Source organism: Ursus arctos, unplaced genomic scaffold, assembly GCF_023065955.2.
Source record: "Ursus arctos isolate Adak ecotype North America unplaced genomic scaffold, UrsArc2.0 scaffold_18, whole genome shotgun sequence".
Taxonomy (NCBI): domain Eukaryota; kingdom Metazoa; phylum Chordata; class Mammalia; order Carnivora; family Ursidae; genus Ursus; species Ursus arctos.
The window spans coordinates 13,095,771-13,114,834 of record NW_026622852.1 but is presented as its reverse complement, the minus strand read 5'-3'; the positions used below and the strand labels follow the sequence as shown (position 1 = coordinate 13,114,834).

General features: G+C 37.3%; 1 protein-coding gene across 2 annotated transcripts in view; it reads left to right on the top strand.

Annotated features, from left to right (window-relative positions):
* Positions 1-1,898: 1,898 nt before the first annotated feature.
* HAUS6 (HAUS augmin like complex subunit 6) overlaps positions 1,899-19,064 on the top strand; it is a 38,826-nt gene continuing 21,660 nt past the window's right edge. Inside the window, exons 1-9 of one of the 2 annotated variants that reach the window (XM_048223049.2) lie at positions 1,899-2,334; positions 6,718-6,813; positions 8,614-8,692; positions 9,445-9,577; positions 11,801-11,948; positions 14,065-14,130; positions 14,607-14,655; positions 17,212-17,382; positions 18,841-19,034. In XM_048223049.2, coding sequence (XP_048079006.1) covers positions 2,207-2,334; positions 6,718-6,813; positions 8,614-8,692; positions 9,445-9,577; positions 11,801-11,948; positions 14,065-14,130; positions 14,607-14,655; positions 17,212-17,382; positions 18,841-19,034 — 1,064 coding nt within the window. In that variant the 5' untranslated portion in view covers positions 1,899-2,206. The remainder of the gene's footprint in view (positions 2,335-6,717; positions 6,814-8,613; positions 8,693-9,444; positions 9,578-11,800; positions 11,949-14,064; positions 14,131-14,606; positions 14,656-17,211; positions 17,383-18,840; positions 19,035-19,064) is intronic. The other variant, XM_057313474.1, reaches the window with a different exon arrangement.

Sequence of the window (19,064 nt, the reverse complement as noted above, 5' to 3'; positions counted from 1 at the left end):
CCATTCTTTTTTATGCTACTTGATACTCATCGAATAAAGCCCCCTCAGAGGAGTTTTGCTGCTTGCAACTAAAGAACATTAGTCAATATAAGTGGCCTTAGCAAGTTACTATTAGTGGTGAGGTGGGTATAGAAAACTTTTGGAAGAAATTTCTTTTAAGATTTTATTTATTTATTTGAGAGAGAGGGAGCACAAGCAGGGGAAGCAGCGGGGAGAGGGAGAAGCAGGCTCCTCGCTGAGCAGGGAGTCCCCTGCGGGGCTCCATCCCAGAGTCCTGGGATTATGACCCGAGCCAAAGGCAGATGCTTAAGTGACTGAGGCCCCCAGGTGTCCCGGGAGAAATTTTTCTGTAATAAGAAATGGAGTAGTAGCTAGAAGGCATTGGGTCAAAGGAATTTAATTTTTTAAGCAATGGAAGATAGCATAGCATGTTTGTATATTTATGGGAAGATTGGTGATGCAGGGGAGAATAAGGGACAAACGCTGGAGCAAACTCTTTGAGTAGGAGAAAAGGAATATGACCCATCGAATAAGTCAAAGGACTAATCTTAGGGAGGCACACCTTGATTGACCGAGATAATAAGAGAGGAGGAAGACTATATGGGCAAAGATATAAGCAGTTTGGTAAATTGTTGATAGGTCTTTTTTGGAAGCATCTATTAACTAGGACAAAAGACATTGAGAAGAGGGGAAAGAAGTATTGGAGTAAGGGAAGAGAAGATGTAAAATTGTATAGAGAGTGAGATTTGGGAAAAACAGGGAGGAGAGGGCAAGCCTAAGAGGCCATTTGAGTTGTCATGAAAATTTTTTTTTTTTAAAGATTTTATTTATTTATTTGACAGAGATAGAGACAGCCAGCGAGAGAGGGAACACAAGCAGGGGAAGTGGGAGAGGAGGAAGCAGGCTCATAGTGGAGGAGTCTGACGTGGGGCTCGATCTCGTAACGCCGGGATCACACCCTGAGCCGAAGACAGACGCTTAACCGCTGTGCCACCCAGGCGCCCCTGAGTTGTCATGAATTTTGAGCGACAACAGGCATCATAAATTGTGTTTAAGTTGCAGGTGTGGGGTAGGCAGAAAACTGGATTTAGTAGGGATTTGGCAAAGATAAAGCTGGCAAAGAGAGAAAGGGGCCAGAGAGCTGAGAAGAGGTAGAGGAACCGAGAGGCCAGAGCATTGAAAGGTCACCTATGGATATGTAAATCACCAAAAATTATCCCAAGAGGAATGCTGGAGAAACAAGTAAGTCTAAACCTTCTGCAAATGAGGTCCAACACCCAATCTTAATACATTACCTCCAAAAGCAAGAGTTGTGGGTGAAAGCATAAAATTCAAAGGAGCTGGTTTTAGGGAGGCGATTGTTGCCAGAGGAGGCAATGAGAAATAAGTAGGATACCCACCCCATTTCCAGATCCTGTTGTATATGGGGTGCGAGAGAGAAAACAGTCGTCAGTGGAGAGGGCTGCAGGGGAAACTGTTTGCTTAGGGGAGCGCCAGATTTTTACGGCTTGAAGAGGAAAGGAACATTCAGCATTTGAGAGCATGCAAGATTTTACTAACAACAGACTCGGCGCTTACTGGTTAGATGTCGTTACATCTCACAGCTAGTGAGACAGGTTAGGATGGAACCCAGTGCAATGCTTTTTCTACTGCGAGGAGCCACAGTCCTAAAGCTACATTTTTTATCTGATGAAATCGACCTATAGGAGCAAAAGGAACCACAAACACAAAACAGCAGAAGGCGCGAAGCCACGGGGCTACGGCAAGATAATACTTGAAGTTACGCAAGCGCAAAGAGTTCGCTGGCAACACAATGCACTATGGGTTTTGTAGTTTTTCGGCAGGGCCTGACTGGAAGAGATGGAGAACAGGGTGCATTGCATGGCGGGAAATATAGTCGGCCGTGGAAGTCCCTCCTCCACCGGAAGCTAGGTAGCGCCGGTGCTTATCGCTTTTCCGGAAGCGCGGGAGTCTTGGTTTTTGTAGGCTTGGCTTAGGCAGCTGTACGTAGTACCGTTAAAGGCTTCGTTTCCCTGAGACTTTACGGCCATTTGAGGCGACATGGCTCCGGGCGAGAGAGGAACAGGCGGTGGCTGTGGAGGGGCCGCTCCTACCTCAGGCTGCCCGTAGGGAGGGAGCCTGAAGGCCCTCTGTGTCTTTTGGGCCTGTGCTTACTTCTTTTGCAGTGATACTGCCTACAGCGAAGATGAGCTCAGTCTGGGTCACCTCTTTCGAGAAGAAGCATCTCTGGATGTATCTGCAGGCGCTCGGTTTCGAGCCAGGCCCGGCCACCGCTGCCTGCGGAAAGATCGTGTCGCACACGCACCTCGGAGTGTAAGGAACCGGGGTTGACGGGTGGGGGACTCCGAGGCGCTGGTGTGACCCACCCTTTCGCGGACCTCGCAGGGTGTTGAATCAAGCAGTCCAACGGTTACTGTGTGCCAGCACTGGCTACAAAACCCATGCGCCTTGTGGCGCCTGCCTGGTGGCAGAAACTGTATCAATCACGGAACCGGGCGGGAAACGCTTTGTAGGGGAGTCGTGTCTGCAGTTGGGGCAAGACTAGAGGGACAGCTTAATACTGCTTTAGTGGTGATGCTGGGTGGTCTGTGAAGTCCAGGGAGGGATGGCGAGTTCGTCGTGGAAGGATGTGAGAACAGTATGTTCAACCGCTTTAGGACTCGAGGAGCCTTTCAAAGTGGTTGTTCTCTAGTTTATAATTTTTACTTTATGAATTAGCCAACTGAGCCATTCCGCAGTTCAGAAAAGATAGTAGAAAAGGGTATTAAGATGGGAAGTAAAAATCCCTTCCCTACTTTGTCACTAATATAATAGTTATGATCATAAGTCTAGATACTTTGTATGCATTTCTGTGTCTAAACTTATCAACTTAGGGAGTGTTATCTTTCCCACTATAGCCCAAGAGAAATTTGAGATACATAGGCTATTTCCCGTTTTCAGTCTTTTTTTTTTTAATTTTTATTTTTTTTAAAAGATTTTATTTATTAGTTTGACAGAGAGAGACAGCCAGCGAGAGAGGGAACACAAGCAGGGGGAGTGGGAGAGGAAGTAGCAGGCTCCTAGCGGAGGAGCCTGATGTGGGGCTCGATCCCAGAACGATCCCAGAACGCTGGGATCACGCCCTGAGCCGAAGGCAGACGCTTCACGACTGCGCCACCTAGGAGCCCCTGTTCTCAATCTTTTGACTTTTCTGATTGTTATTTCAGTTCTTCTAGTGGCAGCATTTTAATAATGTGCTTAGACGTCTATTTCTTGATGTATCAGTGTCAAAGAATCTATTGATTTCCCACTGTGTAATTTCACAATGAAAGTAACTGTTATTTATAACTCATTAGCTCACCCACACTTTCCTGCCCTCCCCTGCCTTCTTGACTTTTTTCAAATGTATGCTGTTTTACTGTCAAAGGTCAGAGCCGTAATTTTTTTTTGTTTGTTTTTTGTTAGAGCCGTAATTAAGTTTTACCAGTTAACTATTTTTTTAGAAGTTACTATTATTTACATGTAGAAGTGCTTTGTCTAGGAGCCTATTCTAAAAATTGACAACCAGTGGATAGCATTTATAAGGTTATAATTATGTATTAATAAATAGTCCAGTTATTTCACATGATTTAATTGCCCATTTTCTCTGTACTGGCAGAGAAGCTTGAAGCTTCTCCAGGCTTCCACTGAGAATGCTTACCATTGCCACTGCCTCCTTCTCTCCAGTGTTCAGCAACTTGAGTTTTCTCTCCAACTGCAGTCTGTTTTCTATCTTTGAAAATTAGTTAAAATCTGTTAAGTGCTGGGCTCCCTCCTCCCCAGCACTGTCATAAATTATCCCTTAGAGTCATTTCAGTGGGTTGTTAGGAGGGATCTATCATTTTGAAACAGGTGTCCTCTTTAAAATGCTTTAGGCATGAATATACTGTCAAATTTACTTAAAATTTTTTAATAGATTTTTTAATTCACTTATATATGATACGGGTATGCAGTGGTGAACTGAATAGAAACAAACTTTCCTCTTGCAGAATTTCAGTCTAGCAGGTGAACAAACCTTCAACAAAGATCTTATTAAAAATTATAATAAGTGTCAAAGTGAAGACAACAGGATACTATGTGAAAAAATATCAGGTTTGAGAGATGATAAGAAGGAAGGAACTTCCTATGTGTTTGTTGAGGAATAGAAACATTTCAAGGACAAGAGTTGTCTGACGTATGGATAAGCATGGGAACTTTAATCTTAACTCTTTTTTTTCAACTCGAGGACAAAGCTTTATCTGTTCAAGGGAGTACTCCCCTGTATTTGTTGTGCATGCAGTGCGTCACTGCTCCTTTTGTAATTGCCTAACTCCTAAGTCAGTTTCTTTTTAGAGTCTGAAAATAAGGACTCACCCAGTTGAGATATCCTACAGATAATTGTTGAAAATGTACCAAACATGGAAATATCTCAGATCGCTGTTCTAAGTGTTAAAAATATTTTCTATAGAGAGAATATCCTTAGATATATTCTATTATTTTCTAATGAGCCCCCCCCCCCTTTTTGATAATGTCCTTAGTTTCTTCTGAGACCTTTCCTTTATAGTTATTTGGTTCTTTTGTTTTTAACTTTTTTTTTTTTTTAAAGATTTTCTTTCTTTCTTTTTTTCTTCTTTTTATTTGACAGAGAGAGACAGCCAGCGAGAGAGGGAACACAAGCAGGGGGAGTAGGAGAGGAAGAAGCAGGCTCCCAGCGGAGCAGGGAGCCCAATGTGGGGCTCGATCCCAGGATTCTGAGATCACGCTGCAAGCTGAAGGCAGATGTTTAACAACTGAGCCACCCAGGCACCCCTTACGATTTTATTTCTTAATTTGACAGAGAGGGAACACAAGCAGAGGGAGTGGGACAGGGAGCCCGACATGGGGCTCTATCCCAGGACCCTGGGATCATGCCATGAGCTGAAGGCAGACACTCAACTGAGCCACCCCGGCGCCCCTTGGTTTTAACTTCTTTTGATGCTCCAGTGGTGAACTATTCTTTTGCACCCATGCGGATGACCTTTTTATACTAGAGTGATGGGGGAAGGCACTTATAATTTTTTATCTGATAACTTTGACAGGTTATTTCGTTTCCTTCTTGAGCGTAAACTTTAACTTCTTTTGGAATATGTGCTCCATTTTTTTTTTTTTAAGATTTTATTTATTTATTCGACAGAGATAGAGACAGCCAGCGAGAGAGGGAACACAAGCAGGGGGAGTGGGAGAGGAAGAAGCAGGCTCATAGCAGAGGAGCCTGATGTGGGGCTCGATCCCATAACGCCGGGATCACGCCCTGAGCCGAAGGCAGACGCTTAACCGTTGTGCCACCCAGGCGCCCCCTTTTTTTTTTTTTTTTTAAGATTTTATTTATTTATTCGACAGAGATAGAGACAGCCAGCGAGAGAGGGAACACAAGCAGGGGGAGTGGGAGAGGAAGAAGCAGGCTCATAGCAGAGGAGCCTGATGGGAATATGTGCTCCATTTTTATCCCCTTTTCATTTATCCAGAGAACTTAAATTGCTTTTTTTTTTTTTCATTTCCCCTACTACTCATACTTCACTGCCAGGACTTTGAAAAATGGTGGCTATACCTCTGTGCCAAGTTGTTTTACCTTGGGAATTGCCAAAGTGTCGCTTAAAATCCTGCAGGTGCGCCGTGCAGCAGAACATGATACCGGAGGTGGATCCTTGTCATCAGCAGGTTGTTGCTATAGCTGAAGTTCAGAGAGCTCTCCTCTTCCTGGCTCTCGCACTGCCTGAAGCCTGAATTCTCTGTGTCTTACTGGACACCAGGGTTCTGGACGGGGGTGTGAGGAGTGGACATCCATCTTAGAGCAGTGGCTGATGACTCTGGCCCAGTGGCTGCCAAACTGCCCTTATGTTAACTCTGGCTTCCTTAATAGCCGTGTGGCATTTCTTATAAGGTTTAGTTTGTTGTTGTTATTTTTAAACATAATTATGTTTTTTCTAGGCTTGTCTTGATTAGTTAGGAAGATCAGGACAATCAAAACTTTAAAAGACTTGCTAGAACTACATTATATAAGGGTGGTCCTGGGGTTAAATGGTAAAGACCCTGGACTCTGGAGTCAGATGACGTATGTCATATCACTGCTCTTCCACTTCCCAATTTTATGATTTTGGATAGTTTTGGCAATTTATCTAACCTCTCCAAATTTAAAAATTTCTCATCTGTATGATGAGAATAATTAAACTACAATCTGATGTCATTAGAATTAACCCAAGGATAAAGCAGCTAGCTTTCATGATTGTGGTGAAGATTAGATGAGTTACTGCCTGTAAAAGGCTTAAAATAATACCTGGGAAATGATAAACTATTGGTAGCTATTTTTATTGTTATTCGATAAATGTTGGTTTATATCTCTTCAGCATATCATAGGCCACGGTTTTCTCTCTACTACCTAATTAGGTTTTCGTTTTCTTTTTGTGGAATATTCTCATGGCAATAAGGGAAGTTCTACCAGTTTTCTATTTGATCAGTATTATCAGAATCAGAAAATAAAAGCATATTGGTTTTCTTAATGACTTATAAAAATGTACATGAATAAAACATTAATTTGAATTCTCTTGAAGAGAATGAAAAATATGAATTTGTGTTAAACTCTTACACAGCTTTTGATGCTGTTTAGTTTTATTAACCATTTTCCTTTTTTTCCCCCGCTTTTATTTCTTTTTAAACTACTAGGAACATGTTTGACAAGTTGAACCGTGATGCCTTTCAAATCGTTTCTTATTTTTTGTTTCAAACGCTGGACCAGTCTCTCACCAAAGAAGTTTTCAAGTGAGTCGAGTTATTTTATTTTCTTTTTATGAGGAGTCATTCTCAAATTTGAAAAGGGAGTATGCTCTGATATAAGCCAGAATTTCAACTTTGGCCTTTCACAAATATGAATGGCTATCACAAAAGTCAGGTTTGAGTCCTGCAAATTTAGTGCTTAACCTTTGTAAATCTGAGTGATTTTTCTTTGGTACTTATCTTAAAATCATATATTTTAAAATCATTGATTATTTCATAGGTAAGTCTTTTGTTTTATAAAATGAGTTCCTAACATTCTTCTTAGTCACAATTACAAGGCAAAACAGTTAATCGGTACCAATCTATATAGTTTTACCTTACTTTTTTTTTTTTTTTTTTTTTTTGCTGTTTATCCTCTGCCTTACTCCTTTTCCTGTAGGCAGTGTTACTTTTTTTGTCTATTTTTACCTTTTAGGTCTCTCTAAATCCTTATTATTTTTGTCAGTGATATATAAAAGTGTCAAGTGGTGTAGGTGAAAATCATTCCTATTAAGTTTAGTCTAATGTTAGATACTGTTGAATATTAAATAGTTTAAGAAGGAGGTAAAAACATGAATACCACTGAACTGTGGTTCCAAGTTATTTTGCATGTGATTTGGGCTTCTACTACCAGAAAAAGTGTTAAAATTTATTTTAATATTTATACTGTGCTATTATCCTCTTAAGTAGAAAAGCACAGGGTCTGCTTGAGGATTCTTTCCTTCTCCCTCTGCCCTTCCCCCAACTCGTGCTTTCTGTCTCTTTAAAAAAAAAAAAAAAAAAGCAACAAGTAAATGCATTGATTAGGCATTGTTATTTTTGATATTTTAGTCTTAATATTTTGTGTCCAGTTAAAGCTATGAGTGACCAGAAGAACATGTATATTTAAAACATCTTTTTTGTAAATCTCTATCATTAAGCTATAGGACTTACTCTTCCCAAATAAAAATAGATTTTCTAATTTTTTTCCCTTTTTCTGATTATAAACAAAATACAGTTCATATTAAGTAATTCAGGAAATACAGAAACATGTAAAGAAGGAGGTAAACATCATTCCTCAAATCACCAACCAGAAAATATCGCTGTTGACATTCCAGTCCTTTAGTCCTTTTTTTCGATGCATACTTAAGTTTTTATATGACTATAGAATGTATGTTGTGACATAGAAATATTAAAAAATGGGGGCCTAAACAAATAACTATGCTTCAGAATAAAAATTTAGCAGGGGAAAGCAATAGGTAAATTTTAAGTCTATTATTTTTGACTAAAACAGAGGCAAACTTTTCTTTTTAATAATTTTATATATTGTTTATCCACAAAACAGTAGCACACACTGACTATGATATGGGTTATTTCTAGGAGTCCAAAGCTCTCATGTTATTCCTTCTGTGCTCTTCCTGTGCAACCATTTATGTTTCTCTCTCTCTCTCTCTCTGTCTCTTTTTTTTTTTCTCTCGAGCTTAACATACTAATTTATTTATACCATCTTTTTGCGTTAGTCCATGAATTCATTGAGAGTGTTGTCTTCTTTAGCTGATTTGTAGTAATTTTAATGGTTATTCAGTCCTTCATTTAACATATGTATACACTGATGATTTGTGGTAAACAACTCAATTTTACAGTAATTTATAAAGAAAAAGACCCAATTTCTCACAGGTTAGCATCCTCCTTTAGTTGAAATCTGCAAATATTAGCCTTGGTTCATTTAGCATTAATGTTTCTAGTATAGGACAGAAGCTTAATGTTTAAAAATTTTGCTGAGTTCTTTTTGTTCATAATTCTAATGCTTTTATATCTGTTTTTAAGGCTTTGTTGGCCTCCATTTGACCAAAAGAGTGACACTGAATTCCGGAAACATTGCTATGAATGGTTAAAAAAGATTTCTGTAAGTATTCTCTTTCTGGGAGATGTAAACTTAAAGAAGTTAAAAACTACATTAAATTTTATTTTTGGCTTTATTGAAGTATAAGCGTACATCAAGTTTTTGGAGGTGAAAGTTTTTTAATGCTTTTATGCTAACAGTATAATAGCAAGGAAATATTTGTTACAGTAATATTTTTGATGGTTGTTGGTTAGGATTCTGCATATTTCTAGGAAACCAGCTTTGCTGCCTATGATGCATTAGAAATAGGTTTCTGAGTTCCTGGGAGTTTATGTCATAGTTTTTGTTTAAAGGAAACTTTTTTGATGATAGATTACTTTAGCGTGTGTCCCCATATAGTATCAATAATTGTGGCTTTGTATTATAATTATTTTTTGTGACCAAGTCCACCAAGAATTTAGAAAGATGCAAATATTCAACTTCTGGTTCAAATGGAATAATTCTACGTAATAGGAATTATGGCTATTATTATTATTATTATTTTTAAAAGATTTATTATTTATTTGAGAGAGAGCACTTGTGAGGCGTGGGTTGAGGGGAGCAGAGGGAGAGGGAGAAAGATATTCTAAGCAGACTTTGTGCTGAGCTCAGAGCCAGAAGTGGGGCTTGATCTCATGACCCTGAGATGGTGACCTCAGCCGAAACCAAGAGACGCCTAACCAACTGTGCAACTGGGGCACCCCGGAATTATGGTTATTACTGATAAGGTTATTATTGATTAGGTCTTCAAATTATCTTATTTCTTTTTTCCATAGGTGGAATGTGGAGGGAGCTTTCCTCAAGTTGTTGGGTCACTGTTTCTTTCTCCTGGTGGTCCTAAGTTTATTCATCTGATGTATCATTTTGCAAGATTTGTTGCAATAAAATATATAAAAACCCATTCTAAAAGTAAGTTAAATTTTTAGTAGGAATTTTTTTGTTTTGAGTTTTAAATTTTTAATTGTTTTTCATAATTTGTAAGTCATAAAGAGATTTTAATAAAGCAAGATAAGATAAAAACATTAAATCACCTCACAGGGTAATAGTTAATATTCTACTGGAACTGTAGTTTGAAAGCCTCTAATGAATGTAAGTAACTATTCAGATAATTTTATTATGTTTTAGTACAGGGGTTGGGAAACATTTTCTATATAAGGCCAGATAGTAAATATTTTAGGCTTTGTGGACTATACAGGATCTCTTTCACATATACCTCTCTGTGGGTTTCAAAAAATCAAAACAAAAACAACCCTTTAATATCACAGAAAACATTCCTAACTTGCTGACCTCACAAAACTAGCCAGAGGGCTAAGTTAAATTAGAAGCAACCAGTGTAATCAAGTAATCAAGAATATATATATATTCTTTTTTTTAAACCCTAAATGGTGACATACATTGGGTTTTGAATCTTGTGTTTTTCACAGAACAGTGTATATCGGAGATAATCTCCTATCAGTTCATAGAGCTTCTTTATTCTCTGTCTTTAGAACTGCATATTTGAATGGATATACCATAATACGTTTTTTAACCAGTCTTCTGTTGACCAACATTTGGCTTCTCCCCACCTTTCCCCCCCCCAAATACAATGTTACAGTGACAAGCTTTAGATATATATGATTTTGTGTGTTCAAGTATATATACATATATGTGTACACACATACACATTACATGTATATATATACACACACAGAGACATATATACACATGCACACACACCATATACATATATATGGTGTGTGTGTGTTTGTATGTAATTCCTGAAGACTGCTTGGTCAAAGGAATTGTGCATTGTAATTTGCTAGTTATTATCAGAGTATTTTCTGTAGAGATTGGACAATTTATACCTCTATCACTAGTGTATGGAGACTTTCTGTTTTCCCAAAGGCTCAAACACCATTGTGTGTGGTCAGACATTTTTATCTTTTAGTCTGATAGGTTAAAGTGGAATCTCAGGGTGGTTTTAATTTGTATTTCTCTTATTTAGTTAGATTGAAAATTGTTTCATATGTTTAAGATGAACTTGTATTCTTTTTGTACTCTATATTCATAATTGTTGTCCATTTTTCTCCTGTTATTGCCTTTTTTCATATGTAGGAGCTCTTATTTATTACTATCCTTTCTCTGTGATGTGATATGTAAACGTTTTTTCCAGTTTATATTCTATGCATGATTTTTAAAGACTTATACATGTGATCTTGCTGTATAAGTATTTGCATATTTAAAATTTCATGCAGTGTAAGCATTGTTACCAGTTTTTCCTTTCATAGGTGGTCTACTCCAATTACAGGCAGCCCAAAGTATTTTATATGAAATATGTATGTTTGGATTTAACAAGAGTTTGTTGTGCATAAGGCTTCTGAGCATGGGTTGTCCTATTTCCTATTTCTGATTCAAAGCAATTCTGATCAACATGTTTAGTGTCTAGATGACTTCTACATTCAGTGAACTTATCCCCAGTTAAATATAGAATTTGTGGTTTCTTTGGGGGTAACCCTAGGACTTGGATTAGTAATGTTAGGTACAGTGGAGTGGTCCCTGTTTTCTGAATATCCGTCTTTATTGTATTGAGCCATCTTAAAGTAGGATTTATTACAGCTAAAAATGTGGACTGTGAAATGTTTGGATGGATTGTTCTCATGGTCTGCTTTGATCATTAGTAACATAGCCAAGAATTTTTTGAGGAATGGAGACTGATTTTATTTGGTTGTCCTGTTGGTCTTACTAGATAGAAAAATAAACTCATGGCAGCAAAGGAGGTGTTGTGATCTCACCTCATCTCTTTTAATTCATTTTCTTCCTTCGTTGTAAAAAGATCCTGTTAAGAAGTTGCTGATGTATAACAATGTATTTGTTCATGGATATATCAAGCTGTGATAATAAGAATTATTTGAGGCCGATAGACGCTCAAAGTTTTTAATTATGTAAAACAACTCAACCTCAGATACCCTTTTTTAGTTGCGTACTTAAAAATAGGCTTCCTTGCTTTTGTTAAAATTAGTTGTGTCTGTTTATGTAGCATACCAGTTTTTAAGGAGTTGTTAGTTGACGAGTTATTAATCTCTTAAAATTAATAAATTTAAAATTTTCGATATATGATATTTGATATTTTCTATGATCTTGTTTTCCATGTAGCATCTTCTATACGTTTTACAGAGACATTTAATGTAAAGCCACAAGATATGCACAAATGCATTGCCAGATGCCATGTCGCACGTAATAGATTTTTCCATGTTTTACAAAGAGAAGACTGCATTACCCAAAAGTATCAAGAAAATGCACAGTAAGTAATACATTGACAGTTAGAAAATGAAAATTCCAGGGGCACCTGAGTGGCATAGTTGGTTAGGCATCTGACTCTTGGTTTTGGCGTCGGTCATGATGTCAGGGTTGTGAGACCTAGCCCCGCTCAGGGCTCTGCACTGGGTGTGGAGTCTGCTTAAGATACTTTCTCTCAGGGGCGCCTGGGTGGCGCAGTCGTTAAAGCGTCTGCCTTCGGCTCAGGGCGTGATCCTGGCGATCCGGGATCGAGTCCCACATCAGGCTCTTCCGCTGTGAGCCTGCTTCTTCCTCTCCCACTCCCCCTGCTGTGTTCCCTCTCTCGCTGGCTGTCTCTCTGTCACATAAATAAATAAAAAATCTTTAAAAAAAAAAAAAAGATACTTTCTCTCCCTCTCCTGCCCCTCCCTCGAGCTGTCTTTCACCCCTAACTCCCCCCTCCCCCTCACAGAAAATGAAAATTCCTTTCTTCTTGAACAAATGTCATCAGTGTACCTTCATTCAGTGGCCGTAGTCCATGCCTACCTCAAAACCCCTTCGTGTCCTCTTTTCATTTTAAAGCCAGATAACTTCTGAATAAGATATTTTAAAACTGTGCATATTGTATATGAAACTTTAGAGCAAAGGAAAATATTACCTTAGTTTAAAAATTCAGTATCTTAGGTGTTTTTCTTTTTTTAACATGGATATACATTTTTAAGCTGTAATTATTGTGCTCATTCTATTTTGTATACTTTTTTCTCTTCATATTTTATTCTGTAAATTTTTCCATATTGCCATACTATATTGCTGCTTCTTCTTTTTTTTTTTTTTTAGAGATTTTATTTATTTATTCGACAGAGATAGAGACAGCCAGCGAGAGAGGGAACACAAGCAGGGGGAGTGGGAGAGGAAGAGCAGGCTCCCAGCAGAGGAGCCTGATGTGGTCTCGATCCCATAACGCCGGGATCACGCCCTGAGCCGAAGGCAGGCGCTTAACCGCTGTGCCACCCAGGCGCCCCCATACTATATTGCTTCTATTAAAATTTTTAAAAATTATTTTTATTATTTTTAAAATTTTCTAAAGTATATTGCTTTTAATATCTACTTAATAGTCTGTTGAGTATCCATTAAGTGGGTATTCCATCAAATAGGTGTTCTGTAGTTTATTTAACCATCTCATCTAATGTTATATTTAAGTTCCTCTTGTCAGCAATTTTTTTCATTTTATAAAATTTATTAAGAAGTAGGCACAAAACAATCAGACAGCCTGTTCTAAGTATGATGAATTTCATACCCGAAGGGAAGATACATTGCATTTGTGGCTACAGGATTAGTCAGTCATCTAGTCAGATGAGACAATGGAGTCTTCCTTTGTGGAAGGAGGAAGCACACCAGACCAAATGGTCTATGTCTAGTGAATGCCTTTGTCCAGTGGTACTTTTCTATGATAATGGAAATGCTGTATAACTGCATTATCTGACATAGTAGCCAGTAGTCACACATTGCTACTGAACATTTTAAATATATCTGGTATGACTAAGGAACTGAATTTTTTATTAATTTAAATTTAAATGTAAATAGCGGTATGTGGTTGGCATTGTCAGCAAATTTTTATTTGAGTTACTTCTGTGTGCCAGATATTGTTTAGGCACCGTCCTACAGCATTAAACAAGACAGGCAAGGTTCCTACTCTCAAGAAATAGAATGTGTCTAATTTTTTATGATTATAAACAACCACAGTAAGACAACTTTTTAAATGTTGTGTCATCTATTGTGAAAACTAGAAAATCCTTTGAAATCACCTTAAAACTACAATGTCGCCCGTCGTGGGTAACATTTAAATTTATCCCCTAAGCGTGTGTGACAGGGATAAGAAAGCAGAGTAGTCTTACTTCCAGCATTTTTCTTTGAAGACAGAGTGTATATGAGCCAAGAAGTCCTGTTCCACCTCAATAGCTGCCTGTATGTTAGATCACTCCTGTAACTCTTGAAGGAAGTCTAGACTCCTTTAGCTGGCTGCTGGATGCATTTGGAAGAGAGGTCTTAAGCAAAGATAAGAAATGGGGGAAAATGTCAAAGTGGTCTACACCAGTTAATTGTAATGGAATTATAGTTGTCATTTATATGTTTTCTTACAGGTTGTCAGTTAAACAGGTACGAAATTTGAGATCAGAATGTATGGAACAGCAAAACCAAATAAAAAAGTAAGTGACCTTTAGATCAGAGCTGAAAGTTGCCTTAGTGCAGCTCCTGCATTTTACCAGTAAGAAAACGAATCCCATAGGATCAGAACATAATTCTGATTCCTACTCCAGTTTTTCTAATACATTTATTGCTTTCGGGGTGCCTGGGTGGCTCAATTGGTTAAGCGTCTGCCTTTGGCTCAGGTCATGATTTCGGGGGTCCTGGGATTGAGTCCCGTGTTGGGCTCCCTGCTCAGCCGGGAGCCTGCTTCTCCTCCTTCCTCTGCCGCTTCCCCTGCTTGTGCTCTCTTGCTCTCTCACTGTCAAATAAATAAATAAAATCTATTAAAAAAATTTATTGCTTTGAGCTAGAATTTTATTTTTGTTTTTCATTGGAATGGTTGTTGGTGGGTTTATAGATCAGTTCGCTCTTTTGATGGTAAATTACCATGAGATTTTTAAAAAATGACTAATGAGATCATTTATTTTTTAACTAGAATGGAACCCTATGATGACCAAAGTAATCTACAAGAGAAAATCCAGAAGGTGAGGTAACTTTTTAAGGGAGAAATTTAATCTTTCTTTCTTTTGTGATGTGCAGTGTTGACTTACTAAATTGGACTCTTATGTTCTCTGTTTTTATCATTTCTTTTGGTAAAACTGTTGCATTTTTTTAAAAAAATTCATTAATAAGTGATATGTTGAGGTATCAACAGGGTGCCTCTAAAAAGCATGAATATAATGGAAAAATTAACTTAAAATTTATAAGACTAAATATATACAAAAGCAGTTTTAAATATGGTTAAAAGTTCAGCTTGATTGTAACTTAATCAGTTGTGTTAATTTATGTAAATAAAATATGTTAATTGAAGGGAAATGGTAAGTATGGAAGAAAAATGAGAAGTCACATTGAAGCTGGGTTGGCCGTAGGGAGGAATCTGGCAGACATAAATAATCTGAGATTTTCAGAGGGTGGCTTTGATGTGAGATTGGAGTGTTTTCTTAGGCTTTTGTGTTTAGAAGAAATCTCTCTCAAGCTCTTTGTTCTGTTTTTATGGTTACTGAGCTGCTTTGGGTGTTAATTTGGCTTCCCAGGCAGTTTGTCACTGGAAAAGGTGAGTGCCCTCCTCAGGAAATAATTATTCAGCCATTCATTGAATTCTTATTGATCACCTGCCATGTGCCAAGCATTGTAGATATTAGAGCTACAGAAGTGAAGGAAAGAAGCAAAGTCACTTCTTTCATGGATCTTCCAGCTTCGTGAATATGAATACTTCTATTACTGAACACAGTATCTTTGTAAATTTAATAGGTTGATGTGAAACCTGTTTAAAAGTTTTCACATTGATCTCTCCTGAGTTTGGTTAATGTTCACTTTCTCTGTGTCTGGTCAATTTTTTATCCATTAACAAGATAAAAGTAAAAATCTGAGAACCAGAAAAAAAGAAAAAAAAAATCTAAGACTCAGATCCTGGATCTTTGTCCACCAAGGAAATGCTATCCTGTGAGACCTCGGGACTGCCAGCCAATGAGTCTTCTTTGGGGACAGCTTTTACCTTGTACCACGGGAAGACACAAACACAAACATGGGTATAATTACTGTGCCTCCCACCTTTATAAATTCTTTTAAGGCATAACATATGTACAAAAAAGTGCAAAAGTCTTAAGTGTATAGTCTGATAAAATTTCACAAAGTGAATACATGTATTTAACCAGCATACAGTTTAAGGAACAGAACATTTCCCCAGAAGCCGCAAGCCCCCTTTCATTTACAACCATTTTCCCCCCAAGAGTAAATACTTCCCTTACTTCTTACATTAAAGATTAGTTTGCCTCTTCTTGAACTTTATATACAGGGGAGTATATAGAATATATTCTTTTGTGTTTGTTTTCTTTGATTCATGCTGTTTTATCTGTGCTGTTGTAGCATAGGTTGTAGTGTGTTCATTCTCAATGCTATGTAGTGTTTTATGAATATAGCACAACATATTTTTTTTTTTTACTCCAGGTAGCTGTTTGGGTTAATTGCAGTTTTTGACTATTACAGATAGAAATGCTGTGAACATTCTTTAATTTTTTTTTTTTTACTATTTTAATTGAAGTGTAGTTGGCACACAGTGTTATATGTAAGTTTCAGGTGTACAGCATAGTGATTGGACAACTCTTTGTTATGCTGTGCTCACTGCAAGTGTAGTTACCACCTATTAACCTTATTACACATGCATGTAATGAACATAAACAGGTTGGTATATGCCTAAGATTCTTTGCTTTTAAAGAAGCATTGTTTTTCATATTTTAACCTTTTGAAACTTGAATGACTCTTAAAATTGATGTGTAGTGGTTCTTTCCCCTCCCTGCCAAAATCTTTTATTACTTCTCCCTGAAAAGTTTTTGTTTGTTTGTTTGTTGTCGTTAAGGATTTTATTTATTTATTTGGGAGACAGCATGAGTGGGGTGGAGGGGCAGAGGGAGAGGGAGAAGCAGGCTCCCCAATGAGCAAGGAGCCTGATGTGGAAATGTATCTCAGAACCCTGGGATTATACCTGAGCTGAAGGCAGATGCTTAACCAACTGAGCCCCCCAGGCATCCCTGCTGAAAAGTTTCTGTTAGATTGGTGGCATGTCAAAACACGGGAAATGGTAATTGCATCTTGGTAGTATGAAGTTTCTTAGATTTGTTTCAAAAATCATGGTGGGCTAAATTCTCCTGAGAAATTCGTGTTTTGTTTTGTTTTATTTTTCTCCTGAGAAATTCTTTAGTTTTAAAATCCCTTTGGAATTAGTATCAGTGCTTTTAGACAGTTAATTCATTTTCTCACCAGAAATCATTACAGAAATACTTCATTTGTTCCTGAGAGTGAGCATATGTTTGTGTTTTACATTTCTTTAATACATGTACAGGTTATGTATAGACTTTTCTCTGTTTTCTAAGGTTTTCTCTGTTTTCTAAGGTTTTCTCTGTTTTCTAAGGTTCGGTCTTTGTGGGCTTCAGTGAATGAAACACTCGTGTATTTGGAAAAAGAAAGAGAAGTTGTTAATGCAGTCCTTAATCTTGTTAACCAATATACTTTAGATGGAACTAACGTTTTCTCTGTTTTCTAAGGTTCGGTCTTTGTGGGCTTCAGTGAATGAAACACTCGTGTATTTGGAAAAAGAAAGAGAAGTTGTTAATGCAGTCCTTAATCTTGTTAACCAATATACTTTAGATGGAACTAACGTTGCTATCAGTATTCCAAGTCTCTTACTTGACAAAATAGAGAGACAAATGTGTCAGGTAAGCATCTGATACTAAGTAAACTGTTGAGAAAACTCTCTTTATGTAATTATTATATATAATAATAATAAATACTTGTATTGAATATATAATATATAATATATAAACATAAATAATGTATATTCTTTCTCTTACAATGTTTTTCTGTCTTCAGAATTTATTTTTGTGAATAAATCTAGTTAAACATTCATAAAGGCTGTTGTTAACCATGTATATATTATATATAACAGTGTATATATTTATATACAGTAACTTTTATTAATTGTTCATCCTTTTTGTGGTGCTACATCATACCGTAGAGAGATGGAGGAGGTTACTTAGTAGGAGGATGATATAGTACTAGTTCTCTATAAGTTCTGAAGGAGAGCAGCAGTGATCTCCTATTTGCTGAATGTCTTTTTAAAATGTCTCTATCCTGTGGTTTCTCTCTCATCCTGATGCTGGTAAGTATTTTAGTCTTTTCTTCCATTAGCTTTTGTGACCTAGGTGTCTTTCCTCTCTTGTGGTTTTTCATCTGCTGTTCTCAGTTTTTTCTACTGATTCCTTTTTCTCTAACTTTCAGATGAAAGTGTTTTCTATGGTTCCTTTAGTGCCTACTTTTCTTTCCCAAATTACAGTCATCTGTATTTTCTTAATTCTATGGTTTCATCGGTGTCATAGTATTCTCCAGTTTCATAATATTCCCAAATTGGTATTTCCAGTCTCTCTCCGTCAACCCAAACTCCATCAAATTATTTCCACTAGCTTATATGACATTTCCATCTGGATAACCCGGCTGTATGCCAGGCATTAATTATAGTATAGGGGAATACAAAGGTAAAATAGTGTTGTGATGCTGAAAAGCTTTCACTGTAATAGGTAACACGCCAGGCACTGCAAATTCCCAGGATGTAAAAATCAGAGTCTGCAAATTCAGATTCCTACAGACTAAATAGGTAATATATGCTAATTGTGTGTAACAAAAGGGGTAAAGTAGGAAGTGATGAGGTCTTTGGAGAAATAATAGTTTTTATGTGAAATCTAAGATTTTTAGTTGATTGGCAACTAATTCAAATGATTTTAAAATACTGGAATTGTGCAGGCTAAATAAACATGTTTGGATTCAGTTGTTATGGGCCATCAATTTGCTACTTCAGTTAAAACATGAATTCATGATCTTTCACCAAACCTGCTCTTTCTCCTTGGTCTTCAGTTTGCTTTCCATTTATTTGCATTTCTTTTATTCTAGCTTGCAACTTTTTTGCATAATATAAAAACATAGCACGCCATGTTAAATTCCTCACAGTAGTTTTCTTTGGACCAAAATTGTTTCCTTGGCTTCATTTTTGGGTAGACATTTGACTTTTTTCCCTCTTCTTTAAGGTAACCTTTTTATATAATAGTAAAAAATGTAAATATATTTATCTAACAGTTTATTATCTTAAAAGCCACTTTTTTTTTCCCCCTCTGAATCCTTAGTTGCACATTGGAAATGTTTATGAGGCTGGAAAATTGAACCTGTTAACAGTTATTCAGTTATTAAATGAAGTTTTGAAAGTAGTGAAATATGAACGTTGTCAGGCCGACCCAGCAAGACTGACAATAGACCTTCACTTCCTTGAAAAGGAGACCAAACTTCAGAGAGAGAGATTATCAGATCTGAAGCATATGAGGTACTGTAGAAAGATGTTTTGTTGCATTAC